The 18,301-nt window shown below is 47.0% G+C and overlaps 1 protein-coding gene across 1 annotated transcript in view; it reads right to left on the reverse strand.

Moving 5' to 3' along the window:
* Positions 1-1,754: 1,754 nt before the first annotated feature.
* Positions 1,755-18,301, reverse strand: part of LOC126537044 (uncharacterized) — a 167,315-nt gene continuing 150,768 nt past the window's right edge. Inside the window, exons 5-6 of the mRNA XM_050184161.2 lie at positions 17,343-17,393; positions 1,755-1,872 (exon numbers count right to left, since the gene is read on the reverse strand). Of these exons, the coding sequence (XP_050040118.1) occupies positions 1,819-1,872; positions 17,343-17,393 (105 nt within the window). The 3' untranslated portion in view covers positions 1,755-1,818. The remainder of the gene's footprint in view (positions 1,873-17,342; positions 17,394-18,301) is intronic.

The raw sequence follows: 18,301 nt of genomic DNA on the forward strand, positions 1-18,301 counted from the left end.
GCTACCTTCCTTATAACGTCCTGCGACTCCAGGTCGTCTAGCTCTTTCTTGACAACGTTGTTTAAAGGAATTGGAATTCGCCTTGGAGCGCTCAGGGAAAATGGACGAGCGCCGGGTTTAACGCGAATGCAATATTCGGCTTGCCGAAATTTTCCCAACCCTTGGAAAATCTTGGCTGGGGGGAATGAACGCACTCGGCAGAATCCAGGAAGTGAACAACACCAAGGGCTTCAATTGCAGGGAGCCCAAGCAGGTGAGTGCGCTGACGTTCAACCACGTACAAGGTCTGCACTGTGGAATTATCACCCCGCTGTAACGTTGCTTTAAAGGTACCAAGAACGTACAGACTCTGTTCCCCAGGGAGCAAGACTTCTACTTCAACATCATCCAGCAACTGGTCGGCCTGGGAAAGACGGCGATACAACAGAGACTTCCGCACCAGAATCTATCTTAAACTTGGGCGGGTGCCTGTTCACTAGTATGTCCATGTACCTTGCTCGTCGTGAATCCACGTTGTGAAGTTCGATGGAACCCAGTCGCTCATTTGCGTTCTTCTTCATGCACACTTCGGCAAAATGGCCTAGCTTTCTACAGTAGTGGCAAACTGATTATCTGGCTGGCCAGTCTTTTCGAGAGTGACGCTGTCGTCCGCAAAAGCCACACGATAGCCTAGCCGGGTGCTCAGACTGCTTGCGGAAACGTGGCGAAGAAGTGGGCGTATCGTTTCGCCGAGCTGAGTCGATATTTAGCGTTTCGGCAAGAGCGTTATCCATAGTCAATCTAGCGCGTGATAACCGCTCTTTTTCGGCGTCCTCGTGTATGCGGGCTTGGTACAGTGCTTCCTCAGCGGTAAGTTTTGTGCACCGGCACAACTGATCAGACAGTTTATCGTCTCGTATGCCTACGACGAATCTGTCGCGAACAAGACGGTCCTCGACGAGCGGGCTGTTATAGCTGCAGCGCTTTACGAGGTTGCGCAATGCCGAAAAAAATACATCCACAGATTCGCCTGGCTGCTGAGTGCGGCGGTGGAAACGACGACTTTCGTATATCTCATTTACTGGATGCACGAAGTGCGAATCCAACTTTTCTTTGACGGCAGTGAAAGAAAGCGCTTCCGGTGTTGACACCTACAAGGACGAAAGAATGGTCCTGGCTTGCGGTCCCATACAGTAAAGAAGTGTCCGTACCTGGGCCTCGTCGCCGGCATTGTGGAGGCCGGCCACGAAAGCGCAATCCTTGAACGTCGAAATCCACGTTGGTCATTCTCCCGGGTTTGAAAACGTGAAGTTCTCCGGTGGGCGCAGACCAGATGCGCCAGCGCGAACGATATGCGCTTTCGCTTCGGTGGTCTCGGCGGGGATGGATTCTGTGTCAGGCATGTCGGTGTTAAAGGTGGGACCCCACTCCTGAAACCATGTTCTGCACAGGAGCCGAGGCTGACTACCGGCAAGGAGGAAACCAAAACAATGTTCATTCCCGCTCCCCAAAGCCCCTTATAAATACAAGGTCATTTCAGATAGTAGCACCACCTTATATACACAGGTGGCGACCTCTACAAAATCATGCAGCATAGGCTCCCTAAAGCGGTGCTACTTTATCGCGAATCCGAAAATTACGAGTCCTTCTCTACTTATCGGGACCAATTGCTCGCTTATAATAGGTATCTAAAGCATGCACATAAGCACATGACGTTTGCACAGGCGAACGTTCCCGTTGGCGGTGCTCTGAGTAATGTCAAAAGAAATACATACTTGTTGAGTTATGTAAACTTCTTTATTCAGACTTGAAAGCTTGCCGCTGTTTTCCAAAATGTCGTCAGGGTTTGCGACGCTTCTTGACAAGGTCTTCGTGAAAGTCCTTGAGACATTTCTTTTAGAAAAACAAAAACAAAATCCAAGTTGCAGCTTTCACTGAACTACGACAGCTGCCGGCATAAAGTGGATGAATAATATCAGGGAATGTGACTTGGGTTAGATATTAGATATTAAAAATAGACGTACCGGCGCAAAAAGAGGAGTCGCAATGAGTAACATAATGTAGGCTCTAACAATTTACAACTCTATTCTATGAAATGGCATCCACGAAAACGCCGCTCATCAGCGTTTAAATTTCTAATTACTTTTTCACTATGACCAACAATATAATCACAAGCACTAGACATGCAAAGTATATAACGCATGCCTCTGAAAAAGCATTTTGAATATAACCCTTGAAAAACCAAAGTTTCCTTTGCGACAAATACTATATGACATAAATGCATTTGTCCCCAGGCCTCTTACATAGAATGTGTGAGTACCCTTTGCACTTCAAGTCGGGAGTCTAACGAAATCTCGTATGATAGGGAAGAAACATGGCGAAAAGGCGCAACAGACGTTGACGAAGGTGACTTTAGTTTTATTTTAGAAATTTCACTTTCAGTCCCATCACGGGACTTGTTCAGAATGAATCAGCAACTTTTCGTGATTTCACAGTTGCTGGCTGCAGATAAACATGGAAATGGTTAAAAATCCCCCCTCACGGCAGCAGCGCCGTTGTGAACCAGTTCCGAAATTTATTTTCAGTAGCAGAAAATTCTGTTCCACGCATTTCAGAATAACGAAAATCTTTTCGAAATATATCGAAAGTTTTGCGCTTAGCTTACAGTCGCTATTCCGGCCAGTATAGCTTGAAGGTCAATTAAGCTTATCAAAGCCTATCATGGACCTTACCTGTTGTACAGTCGGCCCGTTAACATGTGAAATACATCCATTCTTCGATCTTTTTAGCATGACTTTGTGGTGTATGGCAACACAAATGTGGTACACACAGTAACACTAACGCGAGAAAACAAGACGAGCACGGCTCTTGCGCGTGCATCGTCGGCGACCACGTTTAGTCTCGTTGATTCGGGCTCCTGCGTGTGCCCGCCTTTGCAGCGCCATACACCACACAGTCATGCCGTACCAATTAGCCCCCGCTGAAGGACGTCTAAATGCTTTCTAGCACTGTTCACACCTGCAGTATGCGTTACCTTAGGTACGAAAAAGGGTCTTTGACCATTTTCTTTTATCGCACTCCACATCTGCACTATATATTACTATAAGTACCGGGAAATTTCAGGCTCAACTGTACTTTACGTCTGCGTAAAGTTGGTGCATGGTGAACGAATAATGGTTTCCAGCAAGTATGGACGCGAGCACAAGTAAGTAGAAACGGACAGGACAACTGGCCCAGCAGACTACTCTACATATTCTTCTTGGGTGTATATGCATGCGTGGCGGAGATTTCTGGAATGTTTTCCCCATAAACTTCAATTGTAAGTCCAGTGTTGTCCTGTCCGTTTCTACTTACTTGTGCTCGCGTCCGTACTTGCTGGAAACCATTCTACGTTCACCATGCACCAACTGGCCCAGCAAACTACTCTACTAAAGTGTAGAAGGGATCAACCAGCCCATGAGAGAGCGGCGGAACTGAACATGCATCTCAGTCTGCATAAAGCGGAAGATCAAAGACTGAGATGAAGATGTGCTTCAGCCAACAATCCGGGAATCCACATTCCTTTCCCTCCTAATCCCCAACAGCGGCCTAGAGCCGTCCCCTTCCTTAATATAAAGGCTTCATTCATTCATTCATTCATTCATTCATATTTGAGCAAGCGTGAACTAATAATTGCTGTGGGTGGTACTAGACTATTTCTGGAGCCCATCGAATTGGCGTTCCCAGGACAGTCTCGTTAAACCGCTTCTATTTATTGCTTATATAATGACCTAGCATATGTTCATAGTGAATCAAGACTCTACACTTTATGCTGACGGTATTAACCTTTATTTCAGCAGGCTCCTTGCTGAAATGACACGCAACGCGAGTCTTAGCTTGCTTAATACTTTGCTAATGGCGAATCGACTATATATGTCATCAATGAATAGTAATTGGGAAGCGAATGCTCTTTGTTTTCCTGCCCGTAAAAGCGCATGCAGAGACATGTCTTTGTCATACCACGAACTTTCGCGTCTGCTGGAGACATTTGTTTTTTCCTGAGATCCTTCGCTTCGTAAAGAAGCTTGATAACCCATTCTTATTTATTGACACGTGGAATGCTGATGTCCTAACGGAAACGTGCGCCTTTATGCGCTAATATATTGAATGCCAATATTTTGTAAAGGTCAGAAGCATTTTAATATCTGCCGATGTGACCACGGTGATAGAACAAGAGGTGATATTATGATCCCTTTTTTTTGTAGTGAGAGGCTTTTCCGGAAATAACTTAGTAATAATGCCTCATCATAAATCGAGTTCATCACTGGTTTTGTAAAGTTTTGCAATAACTAATTCTGTGCAGTTAACAACTGAACTTACTGCAACTAAGTCTACCAGCTCTTCCATAATTGACCTTCTTGTAAGGAACGTTGCTAAAAAAGCAAGACATCTATGGGTTTCTTATAACGTGTAAGACTTGGACCAAATCGAAATACAACACAGACAAAAGAGAGCGTGAGACGCAGGAACAGCGCAGTGCGGAGGGAACTTTTGCCGTTCGACTCGGCGCATAATAAACTTGTTCATATGCTACTCCGGCGACGTTTTACTGTGTATGAGTAACGGCAATTTTATATTTCTCATATCCTCTTGTCACACGTGTTGGCGCTGAGCCGTGCTCCCGCAAGGGTTGCAGACGATGGTGCCAGCCTTTCCTCGTTTCCCCACAAGAACCACTTCTCTCTCTCACATGTGTGGTAGTTGATGTGCTATGAAAATTCGCGAATAATTTTAAATGAGCATAAAATAGCAGCAATGGAGCCGAACCCTGGCCGGGCAATCGAGCGAACCCTTTCGTTGAACGTAAATATCGCCACGCCAATGGAGCACGCGCGCACGGCATGGCGGTCCTGTTATCGCGGAAAATGAGAGCGGCGAAGAGAAGACGCTCATCCTGGCCACGTCGAGCCATTGACACAATGTTTTCAGGTGCACCAGTTCTTTGGAGCTGGAAAAAAGTAAGAGCTGCGTTACTGGCAAATTTAGTAGCCATGAACAGCCGTTCGTGTTTGGCCAACCTCTGCGGAAAGCGCAGCACATCGCGCCGCGCAAAATGAACACGAAGGGTAAACCCTGGCCACAGATTTCCTATGCGCTGCTTGCTATTTCAGGATGTTTTACCCATTCGTAAGAAAGCATTTCCCGTGCTTAATATAAGGTATCTTGTCGCTCTACTTTCCGCAACTGAATGTCAATTTATAGAGCGCGCAATAATCCTGGAAGGACACCGCTGACAGTTCAAAGTAAGTGCACACCTTCGAAAACAGCGCGTGGGAGACCGTATAAATAGCGCGCGTTAGCTATTGTACTGTCTACTGATCATTCCTCGTACCCTTTTTATGCGCACAATTCGTGTCTTCCGTAAAGTAGACACCATTTTGCGCATATGATCACTCCTCTAGAGAATGCGTAGCTTCCTCCGAAAAGCGTTGATGCCAGTACTGATCCTCTTGGCAGCTGAAAGAGGCGGTTATTTACGCTGCTGTAACCAAGGAGGCCACCACTTCTTTTGCGGTTGGGATAATATTTAATAGGCGCATGGCGGAAGTTGTGAAATCAATCAGCATTACAATACGTACACATACACCCATGTACGTAGCATATAGTCGCATTTTATTTAGGAAAGCGTCAGCGAGTGCAGCCGACAGCCTCCGAGACAGGAAATGTACCGACAGTGATGGCGCATCATGTTGTTGATTCTCGCTCTTTGTTTGCGCATGGTACAAAATAAACAATCATCAATTTCAAATCCGCATGGTCACAACTAAACTATAAATGCAGTTTTATTGATCCCAATGCTCCAGGTCAGGTGCGTTGGTTGCAGACGCATGAACTCGGTGATTGTGCTATACGCCTAACCTCCGCTGAACGCGGTCGGCATCGGCTCAAATCGTGTGCGCGGCTGGCGAGGTTCACGTAGCCATCAACGCAACAGCACTTGCCACTTGCCCGTCCACACTGAACGTAACTTCTCGCGGCAGAAAATAGTCACGCCAAACAATGTTTATCGCGCATGATCGTCGGTTGCTCAAATTCCCACCATGTTCTCCGTTTTCGAACATTTATGTAATAACACTATGTGGCCAGCAGCTGAGAAGGTGGTCGGAGGCAAATAATGAAATTCAGATGTACAAAAATTGCGCAACTTTCGAGCCTGGTGTTATTGAAAAAAAAAAATGACGGAAGCTTATGGAGTAACGCTCCAAGCGGATTTCATTGACATCCGCTGATCTCGTGAAATCGCCGGGGTTGCCCCATAAGCTGGCTCCATTTGTCTTGAGGCGGTGTTCGTAAGGATTTGTTGGCAGGATGCAGGATTTTGTTGCAGGATGCAGGAAAATTTCACTTATAAGCTTGAGCAGCTACGTTTCACCGGTTATCCTCACGCTGTCACGACAGCAGTAGCTGAAACCTTCCTTCGAAAACTGAAAGACAAGTAGCAATAAGCCAAGCCGCTATAGTGCAAAAAAGCCGCAGGTTGCCCAACGTTACTAGACTAGCTGCAGTTGTAAGTCCGCGCGCCTACAGCCGCTGTCGCCATCTCTGTGACAGCCGCCAGATGGCAGCACAGTTCTATCGAGCACCACTGCCGACGCATGGCCGACGCCTCGCCGCAGCCTTGAGTTGGTGCGGACGGGCACTTTGCGCAGGCCCCGCACACTCTCAAGTTCGACAAATGGCCACAGAGGGCGAAAAAATCGACCACGCGCTGCTGCTAACAGATTCAGCAAAGTAGAATCACTTGAGGATGCTTACGTTAGTTCCAACATTTCCCTCCAGAGGCGTCGTAATAAGCGCAATTTTATCTTACAAACTTTCTCTTATAATTACCGAATCATTTTTATTACATAAAAAAGAGGGCAAAATTATCATTGCTAATTAGATATTGTACTCTTTGTAAGTAAGTTTATTGTTTCTTTGTCACTATAGACGTAAATAGTGTTCAGCATCATCGATCTTTCATGTGACCTCTGGCCTATTTAAAATTTTTACCGGTATTTTCAAGTGCCATAGCAGCACAGATTCATTCATTCGTGCACTAAGAGTGGTTGCTTCTTTTTTGCTAAACCTAGTTTATTGCGCTTCGATGTCTCGCGTTATTTAACTTGGGATGAAGTGACGCGTTTGCAAGCGGACATGTAAGCCCGAAAGTTGGGTTTCGGTCGTGAGCCATTCGGAACAGCTTGAAGGGGCAGCGCGAAAAAACGAAGACAGAAGGCAGGAACACACAGGACAGCGCTGAGTCCAGCGCTGTCCTGTGTGTTCCTGCCTTCTGTCTTCGTTTTTTCGCGCTGCCCCTTCAAGATGTTCAACCAGTACCAACTCGCCCAAATGTCGATCCATTCGGAACAGGACTGCATCGGAACGGGAGCTGACAACGGCAATAATGGTGAGTCATTTAACACCGCTGCTTGAATCGTTATATAATATTCGTCTAATTAACTTACAGGCGGAGACAAGTTAACGAACTAGATCCTGCACAACATATGGGCAGTCAGGATTTTCCGTTGCTGTTTCTTAAATAAACCGTTACTTGTGAGGCTGTCGTTATACACACACAATCAGGAAAGAAAGAGCGATATCGGAACGCGCGTCTCATTTTTCATCTTATTGTAGCCTTGGCCATAGGTGACTGAGTAGCCTTAACAATATACACATAAAACTTTTTTCCGAGTCCGCCGGCAACTTCTTTCGTCCACAAAACCGAATAATCCTTTGGTAAAATGATGTGAAAGTACAGAATGTAATGTATTAAACAGTTGCAAGCGTGATAATTCACCCATATTTCGTACTTGTTGGTTCCAAATGTCCTTGCTGTTCAGTTTGGTTTACCGCAGGGCATTTATTTTTGCAGTAGTGAAGCGGTGGATCACGTTCGTGCAGAAAAATAATGCATCAGTTCTAATAGCTTCATGACTTTCATGCATTTGCTTGTGGAACCAGCAGTGATATCTCTTCCAGTGTATAAATGAACGTACAAATGTTCTCATTTGTGATCTTAATAATACTTATGCTGTTTACATGCATTGTAGTTAGGCAGACATAAATTGTATGAACAATAGCAATATGGATTTAACATGCTGCTTAAGCACCCTAGAACAAACCGTGTACATTTGTATGTGTTCTGTAGTCGCAAACCATTACAATATATATGTCACACCTTTTTGCATTTCATATTGCAAAATTGTGCTTTTTCAATTTCTGATTCAGTCAGAATTTCTGTTCCAGACATGCAGTAAGGAGGATGGCACCAGTATAAAGCAACACACTCCACGCACTAAACAGAAGCTGCTGCTTGCTACAACAAGGCCATTGTGTGGACATTGGCTGCTACTACAAGGTAAACAACACGTGGTTTAGAAATAAATATCCCTGATATATGCTGTATTGGCTTGCTAGTCTTGAGATACATTTCATTTGTTTGCAGCAGAAATTAATGTTTGTTCATGTTTATGGTTCAGTATGATTGGTTCGAACATTAAAAAAAAATGGCTGTGGCTTAGCTAAGGTTAAGCCCAGGATGCGAAGCATACTAGCCTTTATTTTAGTTGTTGAACCACTGTTTAGCCTGGTGAACTGCTGTTGCTTGGTTATATTTGGTTCGGCTAGACGAAGAAACAACTCATGCGTTACTGTGCTTCGCCTTCAAGAGTGGAACGCGAGAGCGTTCCCGTCCACCCGCCAAGGGGTGTAAGACAATGGGCTACGGCGCAGCGACTACGCTCCCCGCATTGGACGCGGTGAACGTCGAGCAACGCAGCGTTCGGCGCGGCAACGAAATGTGCGCCTGAGCAAGTGACGCACGCCTGAGCCTTAGAAATAGCTCGTTTCTAAGGCAACACCGCATTCACTAGAGGCGCTTTTGTACCGCTTTGAAGCATCGTACTCGTGGCTCAGTGGTAGCGTTTTCTTCAGCCTTGAAGGCGACGCCGCGAGCGACGGCGCGAGTTGGAGCCCCGTTTCTCCTCTGTCGTGACGTCACGGTGTCACGTGGTATGGCATGGGGTCACTAAAGGTCATTGAAGGCGACACCGCCGCGCCTGAGGAGCTGGGTTGAGCTGTAGTAATATGCTTCGCATAAAAAACGCACATGAGTTTGGCTAATCTGTGCTGTATCTCATGTGTCACTGTTCTGCCCCAACAGTCTATGCCAAGCATATCTTGGTCATCACATGAGCTCCTATCTAAACCAACAGAAAGGGGCTGGAGCCAAATTTGCAAGACTTTTACTCCACGAACAAAGAAGCTCATGCAGAAGAATTTGCATGAGATATCAAGTCTGCAGAGCACTGTGTCAAGACTCAAAACAGCATCAGCCACCATTCCACCAGCACGGACATTTGGCTGAGTCATCCAGGTAACTCAAAAAGGACTTTCTAGAAATTCTTCGTCTTCAGATGCACCCGCAACTTCTGATCAAGCACGGACGACGCAGGCCAAAAGAGTTCCATCAGTTTGCTCTTAATCAGCTTCCTGGCCATGTCAATTACATTTGGGCCAAATGTAATTTTCTAATATAAATGCAAGCTTCTTCATTGCCCATTATCGTTAGAGATCATTCATCCTCATCAAAACATAAAGGTCAACCGATTCTTCGCTGATACTTAATACCAGTCACTGTGTAGTAGCATAACATATCTGTAGCAGTACCTTCTAGTGTATGTTGTCATGCCCAATTCCTCTCCTGAAATAGTTGATGCAGCATCGACATGTGTCTTGCATTAACCTACGCACCGTGTGTTATGCACCATGTTACTTTTCTTGATGTTCTTGGCCTTCAGTGCTTGCAGAGCAAAGTGGCTTCTCTCTTGAATGCAAGCTTTCTCATTTTCCATATTCCTAGTTTCGTTGATGAATGCTGTTCTTCCTCGATAGCCTGGGTTTTTGCGCAAGCTACACTGTATGACTGATTGCAGAATCTGGTTTTGCTGCCCCACTTGATTGTGGTCGCCTTGTTACATTTCTCGGATGGGGGGCCCGTTGGTAAGCAGTCTCTCGAGGTAACCATTTGCTCCTGCTGTCTGTCTGCACAGCGACATAGACTCCCAGTATACACGCACCATAACTGGTGCTCCCGTTCGTTCTTTCCTGCTGCATCCATGGGCAAATTGTGCTTGTGGCCTACCTCGGCCATGATTTGCTCAGAACGGAGACCAGCATATCTGCTTACATGGTTCGAAGTGTATGAAGTTGATAGCCGTATGGGTGGAAAGGCCCGGAAAAATGGCTGCCGAAGGTGATGCCCACGAAAGCGACTTGTCCATATGCTACAAATTGGGACACCAAATGTTAGCCACACATTAGCGGCCCTCGACAGAAAGGAAATGCGCAGGTTGGAAAGGAGTTAACGCTAAAATGCCGGATAGTCCATTTCGCTCTATCGGTTGCGGCAGCAGATGCTTGCGTCACCTGATTGCTTCGCAATGGAAGTTGCTCATCTTCAACGGCAACTGTCGGTTGAGACAGGTGCGACGCTCTGTCCAATCTGTTTGTTCTGCTGGTTGTCACTCGTTACCAGACCACCACATGCGACGGATGCAAGCATTATGCCTGTAAGTAGGCGGCTGAATGTATCCTAAGAGACCCGTGTATGTGAATGCTCACTGTTGCCACATGGTTCGTAGCCAATGCATAATGTATTCTCTGAACCTCATGCGTTGATTCATTGCTGTTTAATTTCGCTGTTATCTTTCTTGGTTACGGTCGTTGTGTTACGTTTTTCGAACATGGCGGCCATGTCAGTTGCATTGGGAAGCAGTCTCTCGAAGTAATCATTTGCTCCTGCAGTCCGCACAGCGACATTGGCTCCCAATTTACACACACTGTGATTCGTGCTCCTCGTTCACCCTTTCCTGCAGCAGCCATGGACAAATTGTGCCTGTGGCCTTTCTCGGCTACGAATAAGCACGAATGGAGAGCAGCATACGTGCTTACATGGTCCGACGTGTGTGAAGTTGGGTGCAAAGGCCCGCAAAAGTGGCTGATGAAGGTGATGCCCGCGAAAGCGACTTATCCTTATTGAGACAATGTGGGACATAAAGTGTGAGCCACACAGCAAAAGTGGCTGATGAAGGTGATGCCCGCGAAAGCGACTTATCCTTATTGAGACAATGTGGGACATAAAGTGTGAGCCACACATTAGCAGCCCCCGAAAGAAAAGAAACGTGCAGATTGGAAAGGAGTCAACGCTGAAATCCGGGTAGTCCATGTAGCTGTGTAGGCTGCAGCAGCAGGTCCCTGCGTCACCCGATTGCTTCGCAATGCAAGTTGCTCCCGTTTTAACGGCGACTGTCGCTGCAAACAGGTGGGATACTCTTTCCAATTTGTTTGTACTGCTGGTTGTCACTCGTTATCAGACCACCACATGCGACGAAGGCAAGCACTATGCCTGTAGGTAGGCGGCTGAATGTACCGTAAGAGACCCGTGTACGTGAATGCTCACTGTTGCGATATGGTTCGTAGCCAATGTATAATGTATTGTCTGAACACTATGCGGTGAAGGATTGCTGTTTATTTTTGCTGTTATCTCATTTGGTTATGGTCGCCGTGTTATGCTTATCGGATGTGGCGGCCTGGTCATTTGCATTGGAAAGCAGTCTCTCGAAGTAAGCATTTGCTCTTGCAATCTGCACAGCGACATAGACTCCCAATTTACACACACCGTGATTCGTGCTCCCCGTTCAGCCTTTCCTGCTGCATCCATGGGCAAATTCTGCCTGCGGACTTTCCCAGCCGTGATTAAGCACGAACGGAGACCAGCATACGTGCTTACATGGTCCAACGTGTGTGAAGTTGGGTGCAAAGGCCCGCAAAAGTGGCTGATGAAGGTGATGCCCACGAAATCGACTTGTCCATATTGAGACAATGTGCGACACCAAGTGTGAGCCACACATTAGCGGCCCCCGCAAGATAACTAACGTGCAACTTGGAAAGGAGTCAAAACTACAATGCCGGGTAGTCCATGTCGCTGTGTTGGCTACTGCAGCAGATGCCTGCATCACGCGATAGCATCGCAGTGTAAGTTGCTCATCTTTAACGGCGACTGCCGCTGCAAACAGGCGGCACACTTTGTCCAATGCGCTTGCGCCGCTGGTTGACACTCGTTACTAGACCGCCATGTGCGACGACGGCAGTGAGCCGTTCACGAGCTCGCGTCAAAGATTCCAGCGTATCTCGACATGCAAATTTTATTCCTGCTATTGCACGAGAATGTACACTGCTTGTCTTCTGCCAATAAAGTTGCACGTTCTGTTCACTCACTTGTGGCTTGTTTTATGGGCGTCAGTAGAGCCTCCGTGGTCTCCTGGCAATTATAACGCACCAGCTACGTGGCAGCCAAGGCATTGATGCATGCCGCATAGCCGGCAGGGCAAGCACTTCGCGTAGCAGCGTACGCTACGGGCAAAAAATGGCCATGTTGAATTTTGCTTTAAAAAAACGGACTTCCGCTTCCGGCTCAAGCAGCGCCATCTGGCGTCCACCTAGGTAAGTTCCATGCGCTGCCGCTGCTTACTTTCGTACCACTGCGGAAGGTACAGTTTCCACTTCTCTAAAGTTGGCTCTTTATTCTATGGTTCGCGCGTGTTTTAGGCTCGCTGGCGTTCTCCCTTGTCCTAATTAGTGATACCATGAGAAAACGGTATCCACCTACGGCAATAAGATTTTTCGGGCCAGTTGGTTCATACTGAAAGAAGGGTAAACTGCACGAAAGGAAGAAACGCATACAGCCAAGCGCAGAAGCTGCGTTTCTAAATGTCGTGTATTTCTCCCTGTCGTCTTAACGTTTCGCGCAGTTTCTGAACATTTCGTGCAGTTTAGGCTCAGTAGCCTGAATATCTGGCCAAAGTGCATGATTGTAGGATGATCTTCATCCCCACCGAAGCTTCTCACCACGCCAAAGGAGCGCTACAAAAAGAAAGATGAGGTCAGTGTTCGAACACACAAGCCACAAAAAAAAAAAACGTTGGCTTTTTTACTTCGTGAAGATGGTTAAGCAGCGAAGCTGAAACATGTGGCCCCTGTGTTTATCAATGGGTTAATCCCGAGGGTTCATTAAAGTATTTCTCAATTATGAGGTTACACACACAATCGGCTGCGACGGAGAGAACGACGTCACTGACGGTGTGCCCGCAGTCCGCCGTTGTCGCTTGCATTCGATGTCTCGAGTTTGCTCGGCGGCGTGGTTAGCAGCCTTCGCCCGCCATTTGCCACTTGTGATTCTTCGAAATTAAATTTCTTCAAAATTAAATCTGTCCATTACGTAAGACAATGAGTCACTCATACTCCCTTAAGCAATGACCCATAGCCCCGTAACGCGGCCTCCCCATTACGACGACAGACGAGAGGTGAAATTCTACTCTGGAATGATGAACGGCAACGCAGCCTGCTGTGGAAGACAATGACGAACGCGGGAGCAGTGGCACGAGCGCGTGCCGTAGGTTTTGCAGGGAGGTCCCGGTCGGCACGAGGAATCGCTCTGTTCCACGCCGAGCGAAGCGTCGCATTGCTGGGAGCGCAGAAAAAGTGGCGCGCCGAACTGTCGACATCGTGCCGATAGCCGCCTATGCAGCCAGGTATACGCAGCACGTCGGCATCGTCTGCTGATATTCTTAACAAACTCGGCGAAGGCTACAGTTTCGCGGATGACATGCTTGCTGAATATCATATTGACCGTAAATAAAGACGGGGACACCGGGAGAGAACACATAAACAACACGGGCGGTAAGTTTCAACTGTTTTATTCACGGCAGCCCGTGGGCATATATAGACATATAGAACATGCGCAGAACGCAGCAAACAAGAAAACTCATCAGCCTAGCGTGGCAATCAATTATAAAAAAAATATATTTCCGATTGAAACAACCTAATGGAGGTGTCACTAACACAGTCTTGGCCTTTCTTTTTTATGTGATAAGCCTACGTATGTTCGCGTGCAGTCTGGTCCTGGCTTCTCCCCAGAATCTTTATTTCCTTAAAAAGAGGTGCACAGTGACAGGCATTGCAGTGTGCAGGCAAGTGCGCCAATTCATCTTTCATTAACTTTTGTTCATGTTCCCTGGCTCAATCATTCAGGCACCGTCCTGTCTTCCCTATGTAGGACTTGCCACACGCCAGGGGGATTTCGTACACAACTCCTACATTGCATTTTGCATATGGCTTGGTGTCGTTCTTGCCACAGCCTTACCTTCCTTTAGGATCACGGGAGGTTTCGGGGCAGAACCGCGCCAGCTTAAAAGGGGCTGAAAAGACCTGCTTGCCACCTTCCTTAGGTTGTGAGTGACCCTGTGAATATACGGCACCACTACAGGTTTTACGGCCATATAGTCGTCCTCACCCTTGCTTTGCTCCTAGATCCTTTTACCTTCTGCAGATTTTTTTGACAATTGGTTGCCACGCTAGGCTGATGAGTGTTCTTGTTTGCTGCGTTCTGCGCATGTTCTTTATGTCTATATATGCCCACGGGCTGCCGTGAATAAAACAGTGGAATGTTACCGCCCGTGTTGTTTATGTGTTCTCTCCCGCTGTCCCCGTCTTTATTTGCGGTCAATATGATATACAGTAAACACCAACTAGGACAAACTGAAGTTCTTCTTATGCTTCCTGAAATTCGCCGTCAACAATGAACCACGGAATATATGTGCATCAACGCTGTACTGCGTGCTTAGTCCAGCCCGCCTGCGTAGCCATAGGCGTAGCCGGATAGTGAGGAAGTGAAGCCGGGCGCGACTGCAGCGCCACGAAGGCGCGGGCGGGTGGCGGTTCCGCGCAACGGCGCCGAGTTTCAAAACTAAAACTTGTCTAGTAACGTTGGGTTGTCCCTTATGTTCGCAAAGTGGGTCACAACCAGGAGAAAGTGGCTAACGGGTACAGGGTACCTATTATTTTTTCGACCCGTTTCATCGCCTAACAAATGTTATCGCACAGCGCGGGACACGCCTGCATGTATCCGAAGTTTTTGGAAAGTTATCGATGCTTCTATCCGCTGTCTGTTGTCGCCGAACCTTATGTTATCTGATTTCATCGCCTGACGCGAATGGTGTAGAACTTTGTGGAAGGCACGCAGGTCTCAACGATGAGTCTGGAACGTTCGACGACTGCTGTATAAAAGCCGACGCGCTTGACCCGCTGATCAGATTTTCGACGATCGCCGACTGTAATTGCCGCTCTCGTGCTTTAAGTATAGCCTGTTTTGTGGGCACAGGCTCGCCCAATAAAAGCTAGTTTTGCCTTTCACAGTATGGCTACTGTGTTCTTTGACGTCTCGACCACGTGCCATCTGGTGGAGGTGCTGGGCATCAATCCCAGTACCTCTCGCAAGAGCCAGCAGCGTACCGACAGCCGACATTAGAACCTGCGACGACGCTTTGTCGAGTACCAGCCCGGTGACCGTGTTTGGGTACGGACCCCGATACGCCGACGAGGACTGAGTGAGAAAGTATTGCGGCGCTATTTCGGACCCTACAAGGTCATCCGACGTAAAACCCCTCCATCCACGCGCCACCGCCGCTTTCTTAAGTAGCGACAACCTTTGTTGTGCGCCGCCTTTTCCCCTCACACCAAATCCGGTTCCGGCATTTCCGGTTTCAAAATTTCCGGTTCCGGCGTTTCCGCTTCCTGGAGCTGCGCTGCGGGAATTACCGCTTTGACTGCTGTTAGACGATGGTGAAACACCCGCGCGTTTTCAGCAGAGCTGTGGCAGTCACCATGGGAAGAATGCAAAGGGGACACGCTGTTGCATTCCGCTGAAGTTCGCGGTCGCTGTTTTCCAAATGCACGAAAAATGGCAGTGCTCTTCAAGCGCCCGGGTACTACATTCCACTGTACGTTGTCTCTCGTGGCACAGCCGTCGCAGGTTGGCGCGAATCAACGAACACGATCAGATCGCTGATTACAATAGGCGGTGGTTCTTGGATGGAATCGCATTCACAGTTTGAACCGCAGCTGGTGCTATCAAAGCCTCTTCATCGACGCGAAAGTAAACAACGTCAAAAGAAAAAAAAAGATAGCATCACTTCCACTCGGAACAGGAAGCTGCAGCTACGTAAGTTCCGCTTGACGCCGGAAGCTAAGGGATGAGTGGGAGAGGAGCGTGGAGGAGGAGGGTAGATTGGCGGTATTTAACCTGGTCGGCGGAAACGTCTATGGAGGGGTTTTATTCCGATGCATTGGCGCGCTGGACTATGAGGTCGTGCCAGACGGCATTTCGCATTCACAGCGGCGTCGCGCACGATCTGAAGAGGTCCACGTGGTGCGTCTTAAACCTTTTTACGGACGCTGACGAACTTCCTTATTTTGTTGTTTTCTTTGTTACGAGTGCTTTTCTTTATTACTTTCGTTTGTCTGCTGCATCGGGTCGATGCTTGTTAAGAGGGGGGTATTGACACGTGTACTTGTCTTTCTTGGCGACACGCTTCACCGCCTAACAAATGTTATCGCACAGCGCAGGACGCGCCTGCATGTATCCGAAGTTTCTGGAAAGTTATCGATGCTTTATCCGCTGTCTGTTGTCGCCGAACCTTATGTTATCTGATTTCATCGCCTGACGCGAATGGTGTAGAACTTTGTGGAAGGCACGCGGGTCCCAACGATTAGTCTGGAACATTCGACGACTGCTGTATAAAAGCCGACGCGCTTGACCCGCTGATCAGATTTTCGACGGTCGCCGACTGTGTTCGCCGCTCTCGTTGTGCTTTAAGTGTAGCCTGTTTTGTGGGCACAGGTTCGCCCAATAAAAGCTAGTTTTGCCTTTCACAGTATTGCTACTGTGTTCTTTGACGTCACGACCACGTGACAATATAGTACGCTACATGGTAAGACATGTGGCAACCAGACAGGCCGCTGCGTGAATGACAGGGCAAGGGAACATAATCTTTCTGTGAAAAAATAAGATCCCTGCAAATTTTCCTGGGTACTGTGGTTTCCGCATGTGAATGCGAAGTTGTTCTAATATTCGCGTGCAGGGTAGAATATTCATTGGCACGACAGTTAATGGAGGCATGTTACATCACTATGAAACACGATATTTGTATTCGGGGTCCGCCTGTGGCATTACGCCGCTCTGAATGCCAATTTTGTGAATGCATGTTTAAATGGGCACGCTTTCTCGCAAGTTGATCATCACTGTGGTCTGATTAAGATGTGCATACATGCTAGCATGTTCGTTTCCCACAAAAGTGACTCAGTCTGCGTTAGCACAACTTTCTGCTTTAGTTACACTTGCTGCTAATGGATGTGTTTTTATAACAGTGTCACAGGACTCATCACTAAAATTTTGCATAGCTTAAATTGGTACGAATAAACATAAATGATAGGTCAATACTTACAAAAACGAGATCGCCACCTTGTTTATCCGCAGGAGCGAGGTTCAACTCTTTCTGTGAAAAGATGATGGCCAGGTATGTGTCAAGCATTTCGTTTCTACGTGCATACGTGTATTGTTGGTTGAACAAAATGACGTTTACACTTTGTATTCTTTGCACAAAACACCAGCAGACAACTAACGTGGGAACTGCAAATACCAGCAATGCGGGAAAAACGAATGATTCGTCGAAAAAAGACGCACGTATATAATTAACAGACACATAGTCCTACACGCATAGGCTATAGAACATTTAAAAATTAATGCATTATAAATGTACAAAATCCTGACCACTTCCCCGAAACACGAAATAGTGCCACAGGACTAGACACGCCACCCACTTTATTTTGTTTCGAGGACTTTCTTCGAAGCTTGAAAAAACTTGTATGTAGCACGTATTGAGCAACAGCAAGCTGAACCGAGAATTCTTCTGGATCGTCTGCCATTTTCTGAAATACACTTTTGCTCTGAGTTTAGTATTTGAGAAGTTATCAATAATAATAACTAATTTTGGAATTAAATGAAATACAAAATGTATTCTGACTTGCTCCAAGGGACGGCAAACATTACCTTGGTTCTTTCCAGCTACATGACAGTTGCATATGTGAAAAAACAGTTTGGCACAAGTTATGTGGAACAAATGATATAGCAGCCTTATATCAAAGACTCCCGACCACCATTATGGCATCTGGAAATGAAACGACGATCTTACGACGATCTTCTAGCCAAACAATTCGTCGGCATTGTTGACGAGAGGCCTGGCCGAGATAATCATGCTTAGAAGGGTTTAGATGCGAGCGGGGATGATGCTCCTGCGGGGTTTTCTTGAAATGTCTATCTTGAGTTGCTTTGTTTTTTTATGTGTACCCCACATTGACAGAGGTATTGCACTTGCACCAGAGTTCGCCTTCATGAGTTTCGCAC

The sequence above is a fragment of the Dermacentor andersoni genome, chromosome 3, assembly GCF_023375885.2.
Source record: "Dermacentor andersoni chromosome 3, qqDerAnde1_hic_scaffold, whole genome shotgun sequence".
NCBI classification, from domain to species: domain Eukaryota; kingdom Metazoa; phylum Arthropoda; class Arachnida; order Ixodida; family Ixodidae; genus Dermacentor; species Dermacentor andersoni.